Below are 9,887 nucleotides of genomic sequence, written 5' to 3' on the forward strand. Positions count from 1 at the left end.
AACAGCAGCATAAAGAAGCAAACAAAATCAAATGATTGGTAGAATTTAAGTTACCCCGCCTCTCGCCCATTAAAAGCTGGAGATAGGCACCAGCACCCCCCGTGACCCCAGACGGGAAAAGCGTGACAGAAAATGGATTGATGAGAGAATTTAAGGACTAAGTGGATAACTGTAAAATTATAATTTGATTACATTCCACAATGTCAATTTATAAGAGTATATCAAATATAAAAATGTAAAAAAAAATTTTAAAAATGTACACCTGTCAAAATAAAATAAAATAAATTATTTACACGAAATAATGTAAACAATGTTAACATTGTTTAACATAAGACTTTACCAGAACATTTTATTTTATGTTCTGTTAGTTTCCATTTTGCAATACTTACCTGCTGATAAAGGCGCTCCCAGGAATCCTGTGTCATTAGTCTGAACAGAGAAAGGAAGGCCCAACCAAAGTTGTCAAAGCTTGTATAACCATAGTCTGGGTTGTCTCCAGCTTTTTTACACATATACCCCTCTGGACACTGCCTGCAGCACAGGGAAAAGCATGTTAAGTGAAGAATTTGCGGATTGCTTTTTTCCTATTTATCAACAGTGTGGACAAAATATCATACCAAGCTGGAACTTTGATTATATAAACAAGTTAGCTTTCTTGTAGTTGAACACTAATATTCTTACCCAGCCAAAGTACTGTTTCCACAGAGTAATGTCTCTTTTTTCCCAGCAGGAGTGTAATAATTACCTGATAAAAAATAATTGCAAAAAAAACAAACAAACAAACAAAAAACAGTTAAAGTGAGGTGTTTGTGAATATAATGTATCTGAGGAACAAATATCTTATATGAAGTAACAACTATATATTAAGTGCAACTTAATGTATTTGCCTTTATTGCTATTACGATGTTGAGTACGTGATTTAAATATAGAACATATAAAAATTATATCTTATATGATACAGATATATATAGATATATGTACTATCTTGCCAAAAGTATTTTCTCACCCATCCAGATTATTGGAACCAGATGGTCTAATCACTTTCATCACAACAGGTGTATAAAATCAAGCACCTAGGCATGTTAATTTTTTTTTTTACAAACAATTGTGAAAGAATGGGTCACTCAAAGGAGCTCAGTGAAGTCCAGTGTGATTGGAAGCCACCTGTGCAACAAATCCTGTAGTTAAATTTTCTCGCTCCTCTTAATTGTTCACTGTCAACTGTCAGTTGTATCATTAGAATAAATTGTTTGGGAACGAAAGCAACTCAGCAACAAAGAGGTACACCACATAAACTGGTGGAGCTCGATCAGCTGATGCTAAAGTGCACAGTACAAAGAAGTAATAACGTTTTGCAGAGGGAAGCATTGCACACCTTCAAACTTCATGTGGCCTTCAGATTATCTCAGGAACACTGCATAGAGAGCTTCATGGAATGGATTCCCATGATTGAGCAGCTCCATCCAAGCCATGCATCGCCAGGTGCAATGCTAAGCTTCGAATGCAGCCATTTAAAGTGTGCTGCTGTCGGTACCAGATCTGCTCACCTGGTCAGATATGCTCGGGCCCTGCGCATGGCAGTGACGTTATGCTACTGTATATGATTGGCCGAAGGTTGCCACATGACATAAAACATTGTGGTTGCCGATGAGCATCTGTTATGCTTTCGTGACCAATGACCGATTAAGATTGATAACAAAACCAAAAAAAAAGTTACTGTAAGATCATGATATAAAGAGGTAGAGCTGGGTAATGCTGTGGCAAGCTGTGCTCATTAACTAATAAGTTAGCCTCTTTTAGATAAGTCAGTTAGACATTTTAAGCTATGTTTCTTTTAACACCTGTTTGTTTTTTTCATGTAGAATAAATGTTGTTTACTGCGTCTAAAATCTCTACGCAAGTAATTTTTTTAGATGTTCCATTTTTCCTCCACTGCCCTCAGACCTTAATAAAAAGAATAAGAAGAAGCACTGAGACTTTTTTGTCACCTTGTTAAATGGCAGAGCTCAGTCTGTCTTAAGCTGCGTTCACACCGACCGCAGCAGGAGCAGCAAGTTTACATGCAAAGTCAATGGTTGAGGCGCGTCAAGGCGCAGCAAAGTACTTTTCTTCAAGACTGAGAATAATTGTTTTCTACTTTTGGCTACTTTAGAACGCCAATGAAACATAAAATAATAGCAAATATCAGACATCCCAAGTCTCCTGGAAGTTCCGGGGGTCTCCCTGATATAGTTAGTTGTTCACGGATGCCCGCGAGTTGGATAAATTATCCCGGATTTTAGACAATGCCAGGTGGTGTTTTTTAATGTGAGTTAGAGCGTGCAGGCAGTACAATAATCCGTGCATCATGTGCGGATTAGAACTACTGAGATTGCGCAGACAACAAGAGAGAGCAGGGTGTGTGGAGGAGGTTGCTGGTGAAACCTGTGCAGCGTATCTGTCCAAAGATGCTCTGTTCAGTGAGCGTTCCAGGCGACTTATTGTCAGAGAGCTGATTGGATCAGCCCGATAAGTTTCGGGTTACTCTCACCTAGTTACCAGTCAAAGCTGTGCATCCTGTGAAAAGGCAGATGTTAGATGTTATCAGGAGAATGGTACTTGTCTGACTGCATTGTGCCAAGTCAATAGTTTTGTAGAGGGGGAATTATTGTCTGGGGTTCTTTTTCAGGAGCTGGGCTTGGCCATTTCATTCCAGTGAAAGAAACTCTGAATGCTTCAGAATAGCAAGATATCTTGGGCAAATCCATGCTTTGTGGGAAAATAGTTGAGCTACCACCCTCCTCTTCCAACACGACTGTGCACCAATGAAAAGAGAAAAGTCAATAAAGGCATGGATGGCAGAGACTGGTGTCGATGAATTTCACTGGCCTGCGCAGATTGCTGACCTAAACCAAATAGAACACCTGTGTAATGAATTGGAGCGGCAACTGAGGACCAGGTCTTCATGTCCAACATCAGTGTTTGACCTCACAACTGCACCCCTAAATCTTTTTTACAGGCTTCCCAGAGCAGTTTAAGCTGTTCTAGCTGCAAAGGGTGGACTGATGTCATATCAAACCACTATGGAATAATAGGATGTCACTTGAGCTCATATGTGAGACAAGGTAGGTAAGTAAATACTTTTGACAATTAAAAAGTGTTGAATCATACAGTATTTCCATGTCATCTCTATTCTAGATTTTTCCTCAAAAGTCACATTCAAAATATATTTATCTTTCAGTAACACAGAAAGAGAAAACCATACACTAACTTTTGTTTTGTAGATATGCTTCCCATAGTGTCTCATTATTTTTGATAGAATCATCTGGGATTAATATGCATTTATTCCTCAAGTTTCCCATAAACAGCTGTAATCCAACAAGTGCAAATACACTCAAGCAGAAAACTGTCAGGATCATAACATCAGCAAGTTTCTTTACAGACTGGAATAATGCACCAACAATTGTTTTTAGACCTGCAAAAGAAAATAAAGAATCATGTCAGGTTTTTTTGTAGAACATAGTATATATTATCATAGCTTGTTAACTTAGATTAACAAGTAACAAGTATCATCCCCGTCATATAGACATGTTTCAATTTTGCTTCCCCTTATTTTTCCTATGTTTTAAATCTCTATTCCTGTTTTTATGATATACAACCGGGGACTATAGACCCATTCAAGTTTTTATATCTTCACAAACTTCTACTATTTTTAACTTGTTTCAGATCATTATGTAATTCTAATATAGGACTAATATATGATACAATACAACAACTGAAGTTTCTACAAAAAATTCCATTGACTCCATTTTCCATTGATGTAAAATATTGAAGGGCTACTTTCTTCTGCTCTTTACCTGGGATTACGGAAATTGCTTTTAATGTTCTCAGCACCCTGAATGTTCGAAGAACTGAAAGATTTCCAATGTCCGCAAACTCAGTTACATACCTGGGGAAAAAATGGAAACAAGGGGAAAAAAGTAGTAATTAAGAGGGAAACTTTTTTCAAATGGCAAAACTTTTTTGCAATATTTACAAAATTTTAGGTGTTATTTTTTTTTATCCTAAACTGATAAAATTTTTTTAAAAACTTCACATTTTATTATTGTAATTTGTCAGCAGCAGGCAAAAAAAAAAAAAAAAAAACGCAACAAAGCACTGTCTTAACTAAAGATCTTCAAATAACAAACACAACCTATTTTTAAATACTTCCCGTTGAATTAGTTAAAAAAATATAGTACTTACGCCAAAACAATGACACAGAAGTCCAGCCAGTTCCACAGATCTCTTAAAAATGTGAACTTCCCTATACAGAATCCTCTTGCCAAAACCTTAACTACAAATTCAAAGGTGTAGATTGCAGTAAATGTGTACCTATTGGAAAAAGAAAGCTTTCAATATCACAGTAAAATGGGAACAAAAATCAATGACCAATCATATGTGAAGGATTTTATCAATTAATAGAAAACTTACTCAACTGACTTTGTCTCCTGTTGGTTATTCATAGTCATGAATGCACAATTGATGAGGATAGTGCACATGATCAGCATGCTAAACAACTTACAGGCAAAAGTCAAGGAATCTCATAATTATGTTAAAGAAGTAATATGTTTTTCAATGTTACATGAATTTTCCTTCAAATGTTCATATTGAGCTTCATATGGGAGTTCAATAGATGTCTATAGAAATTAAGTCAGACAAACTGACTTGAATTTTAGAACTGCAAGGAACACTTAGGGTCAAGGCTAGACTTCACTTAGCTCTTAATGTGTTGATTATTGGTTTTCCTACAAAAATATTGAGGGCTGTAAGGAACATTTCAACCTGGAAAGACTCACACAGAGAAAAGGTGTAATTAATTTTATTTATACAGGTAACATAGCCGAATTATTCAAAATGTTCATGACTCATTGACTCTCTGCAATTCCTCATGCTGACCATGCATGTAGTGACAGTGGAGAGAAAAACTCCCTTTAAGCAGGAAGAAACCCCCAGTAGAACCAGGCTTAGTGTGGGCGGCTATCTGCCGAGGTTTACTGGGGTTCAAGGAGATGGGAGGAGATAATGACATAAATGAAATAAGTTATTTGGTGCTTGGCCCCAGCATAAGAATTTGATGCTATGACTAAACATTCGTTTGGATGAGTAACCAAGAAAAGGATTAGAGTAGTGTTCCCCCTGGGGCCTGACACTGATGGTAGAATAAGACAGCAGGTGAGGACTACTAAAAATAGTCTGAGAGTGAGGGAAGAGATAAGGTGGAGGTGGGTGAAATTTTGCTTGAGTGCATTAGAGTGAAGCTGGGCCAGGAGATACATGAAGGGAATCTTGCAAGGGGATTTTCTTCGAAGAAGGTGTGGCCCCCGAGTTGATCTGCTGGAGCTAAACAAGGGACATCGCAGGTGGTTCAGATGAAGCTGATAAGAGTCTTCCAGATTGAAGTTTCGCTTAAGCATCATTATTCAGAATATGCTTCCACACAGATTTCTCAAATTCAAGCTGTTATACGAACCATTAAATGGTCACATACACACTGCTGAAAAGCTACAAGCTCTTAAGGTGCAATCAGACCAAGCACGGTGTCTGTGGCGAGGGCAGTGGATTTACATAGAATTGCAATTCAAACTGCGCAGGGCATTGACCAATGGTGAATGCTGCGCTGTTCAATGTTCCGCTCTCACCTTGAGCAAATTAATGGAACTAAGGTGTTGTTAAACAGTGATACCAAATGAGGAGAGCGATCACTGATCGCTGAAAATGAAAAACCTAAACATTTTTATGAAATTGTGTTGTAGCAACCAGACATGGACTGGTTGTAGTTGTGGCGTGCGTTACAGAATAGCAACTGAGGTGAAGCTCTTCTGAGTTAAAATGGAGTATAGAGAAAACATTCTTAACAAAGGTAGAAATAAGAATGCTCTGTAAAGGTTTTTAGGTGGCTTTAAAAAAGCCATTTTAATTTAGCCCTGGAAGGACTATTCGTCATCCTCCCTTACCTCCAGCACAGACCCCAGTTCAAGGATGTCAAATCTGTCGTCTTGCACAGAGCAATCTGTAGTTGAAATGCTGATGTTTTAAATCACTAGATCACTCAAATGGAGGCAGACAATATTGACAGAAACCTCTGGATAGGTGTCAAACCATATTCAGGAAAACTAAGTGAAAGTCTGGTTGCCTCTAATGGCTGCCTTGATCCAATTCATTTCCGCAGGTGTATAAAGCAAAAGCTTATGCAGTCAGAAGTCTCCCAAATGTGCACACACATAATAATCACTGATATGTTTTATTTAAAACACATGCATTAAACTACTCTCCACTTGCATTTTTAACCTTCTAAGCATGTAGATTTAATACCATGAGCCTGCCAATACACCACAGGCATAAGCGTAGGCTCTTTCTCTGTGCACATAGCTTGCTTTTCATGTTTATTCTCTCCTAGATGCTGTTTCTCTGTGCTCATATCTACTTTCGTCACTTTCAGGGTGAAAGCCACCTAAGAAAGTAAACTGCCTATGATTGGCTACTTTTTATAATAGAAAAAAAAAATTTCTTCACACTAATTTTGTACTTTTTTCACAAGCTTATAAAAAGTTATTTAATATGTTACATATTTAATTAAAACTTTCAAAGAATTAAATAATCTATTTATTTCTATTTATTCGAGTATATTTCCCCAACTGTGATGCTCTTTGAAAATCAGGTTAAGTGTTTCATTACTCACAGCATTTTTCACATATTACCAAAAGGATATGAGTGCACCAGAATTTTGAATGACAGCCTTCTGATGAGATTGAAGGGGCTCAGAATGTAAAAGGCAGAGGCAGCATTGAATCGATAAATGAGCTTCTTGTTGTTTACTACCATAAAAGTCTGCAAAAAAGAGAACATTTTTAGTCATACATTACTATCTGGAAAAATTAGAACCTCTTAGTTTACAAAAAGTATCCCGTCACCGTAAATGTGAATTGTTCCCTTAAAGTACATTTTATAAGAATCTCTATCTGATGTTAATTTCAGATTAAAAAGACATGGCCTTACTTTAGCATTTCAAATTAGTATCCATCATTTTGAAGATAGTAGCTAGAATTTCTATATATATTTCATTTTAAGACAGTCACTATTAAGACAGAAATCTTTTTAATTAAGTTTGAATACAAAGATTTATTTGGAAACAAAATTTAAAGATTAGTGTCTACATTTCTGAAAGACCTCAAGTCTAAAATCAACGAAACCTACTTTCTGATTAGAGTAGTAGGGATCCAAGTCCTCCAGTGCCGTCAACATCAGCCCTGAAGGAATGTCATAATAAAGTGGCAGAGTCTTTCCTGCCTCCAGATCACGGCTTGGTTTGAGCTCATTCCTGTCTTTTTGTTTTTTTTCTTCATTGTTGGGTTTCTTGGCTTTCTCCTCAGCGATCCTTTTCTCAATGTTTTTTAGTGACTCACGGGTAAAGGGATGAAAGCTAGCAGCGCCTGGTGCATCAAGGTGTTGTGCCATCTTTTCATCCTGTGCCTTTAAAAACAGCTAGCCTCTGATATGGGAAAAGGCTGAGGAGTAGAAAACACAATAACAGATTTCATTCAGATATGTTAATTTTTTGCAGATTATGTTGTTTTGCAAAAATACCAACCAGAGTATTAAATATTTTGAAACTGTTTCATATTTGTGACACATTATGAGAAAAATAGTAAAAAAAGGCAGCTGGGCAAAAGCTGGGAAAAACAGGAAAAACTGAACTTATTGCAAAAAAAAAAAAAAATTGCATTTTATTGCAATATGTGCAAGTTCCAGATATGAAAAATTACGTATTGCTTTAAAATAACAATTTCAAAGGTTTTAAAATGGTAAACAGTTTTTCTAAACCTGAACTGTTTTCAACAGAAAAAGCTGCCTGGTGTTGCACTTCAGTATGTGACCATGTTATTATTCAATCCAATTTACTTCAATGCTCTTCATCTATATAGCGCCAATCTATAACATCGGAAGGCACCTTATAGAGACTATCAGATTACACAGCCAGTTTGTTTAAAACTTTCTATCAAGGAAAACCATTTGATGGCATCGAGTCATTGACTTGCAAGGTGAGCTTGCAGCAAAAACATTCACTTGCATTTTGTTGTTGATTCTTAAGCAATCCCTTACATCGAGCATGCATGCAGCAAATGTGGAGTGGAAAAAAAAATCCATTTAAACAGGAATAAACCTCCAGCAGAACCAGGCTCAGTGTGAGTGGCCTTCTGCTGCCAGCTGGGAGTTCAAGAGGACAGAAGCAGACATGCAAAAATAAGCAGATCAATTCAAGATAACAGTAAATTATCTTGTACTGAACCTTTATTTCCCTCTGGGATTATTAAAGTATGTCTGATTCTGATTCGGTGGCTCTGTCTAGGAAAGAGATAGTTAAACAGATTAGCTCTATGCCACTTTTGCTGTCTAGAGCAAAGAGAGCACATGCAGTTTGTCAGACTAAAAGCTGCGCCTGTAGCTATAGCAAGGCGAGATCCAGGACTACGATGAAAAACATGGCTAACTCCAGGATCTAAAAACAAATGTGTTAATGGCAGCAGCCCAACGGGTATTTCTCTCTAGGATGGAGTCAAAGAAAAATGGGAACAGAGCAGAGGAAGCTGCTATGACAAGAAAAAATCAGGGAGACCATAAAATTACGGGCTGAACTAACAAATATTGGAGAATGGTAGAACTGAGATCAAATAAAGCAGAATAATGAAAAGTTGTCCCCATGTCCTCCAGTAGCCTAAAGTTATAACAGCATAAATATCGAAAATAGTTCAACAACCAAACCCTTTTGAATAGGGTATAAGAAAGGAGGAGAAATGTCCCTCTGTAACATTATCTCCTATATGATGGGGTGCAGCCATGGCGAATTCACCCCATTTTTAGGGATGTTTATTTTCATAGTAATATAAAATTTTTAGTGCTTTTATTTTCTATTTAACCTAATACAAATCTAATTAAATGATAATACTTGGATCATTCCTCCTTCTTTTCTAAATGATTCAATCCATAAAGCACATTCATATTCATCTTGCTCTCTGTCCACATTCACTGGCATCTGCTCTACCAGGTGTGTGATCAAAATGTGAGCTGCCTACAAACAAAACTGAGCTGTAAAAGGGAGGGGAAACCCCAATGCAGCCCCTCGGTAAAACGACAAGTCAGGCAACTGTAACAATTACAAGTTATTAACTATATTCACTGACTTTGTCTCTCTGAATGCGAAGAAATGCTAGCAATGTACCTTTATGAACAGTGCTTTACTCAGTTTGCAAATTCTAAACATTGCACAACATTAACATTTGCAACATACTAGAAAGCATCTAGTCAACTACTAAACAGTAAACTCACAAAAAAAAAAACTACACTTAATTAGATAGCCCTTCAATCTGTCTACAATTACATAATAACATATACAGATCCAGCTTTAAGCATGTCAAAGGTGGAATACAAAATCATCACAAATGTTTCATGTACAGCAAAGTAAATAGGCCTAAATTTTTCCCTCTGAAAAGTCCCATGGTTCAGTGTGTATTTTTGTTTGGCAAGCCAGCAGTTACAAATGGAGAGTAGAGCACTTTTTCAAACAAAGGGAAAGCTTTAGGTGAGGTTTGTGTACATAAGATTGAATAGACCTTATGTGCTGGATATGGGGCTTAAACAGCAAAGAATACAAAATGATAGACAGTGGAAATGTGTGTTTGGTGTTAGTGCACTGATAGGCTCTACACTCACCGGCCACTTTATTAGGTACCCCATGCTAGTAACGGGTTGGACGCCCTTTTGCCTTCAGAACGGCCTCAGTTCTTCGTGGCATAGATTCAACAAGGTGCTGGAAGCATTCCTCAGGGAGTTTGGTCCATATTGACATGATGGCATCACACAGTTGCCGC

At 37.2% G+C, this 9,887-nt stretch overlaps 1 protein-coding gene across 1 annotated transcript in view; it reads right to left on the reverse strand.

The window, feature by feature from the left end:
- LOC107082042 (sodium channel protein type 2 subunit alpha-like) overlaps positions 1-9,887 on the reverse strand; it is a 49,674-nt gene that overhangs the window by 31,166 nt on the left and 8,621 nt on the right. The window contains exons 2-9 of the mRNA XM_015370468.1: positions 7,216-7,526; positions 6,731-6,849; positions 4,453-4,539; positions 4,225-4,353; positions 3,837-3,928; positions 3,251-3,454; positions 682-745; positions 390-531 (exon numbers count right to left, since the gene is read on the reverse strand). Coding sequence (XP_015225954.1) covers positions 390-531; positions 682-745; positions 3,251-3,454; positions 3,837-3,928; positions 4,225-4,353; positions 4,453-4,539; positions 6,731-6,849; positions 7,216-7,476 — 1,098 coding nt within the window. The 5' untranslated portion in view covers positions 7,477-7,526. The remainder of the gene's footprint in view (positions 1-389; positions 532-681; positions 746-3,250; positions 3,455-3,836; positions 3,929-4,224; positions 4,354-4,452; positions 4,540-6,730; positions 6,850-7,215; positions 7,527-9,887) is intronic.

Source organism: Cyprinodon variegatus, unplaced genomic scaffold (assembly GCF_000732505.1).
Source record: "Cyprinodon variegatus isolate N-32 unplaced genomic scaffold, C_variegatus-1.0 Scaffold46, whole genome shotgun sequence".
Taxonomy (NCBI): Eukaryota; Metazoa; Chordata; class Actinopteri; order Cyprinodontiformes; family Cyprinodontidae; genus Cyprinodon; species Cyprinodon variegatus.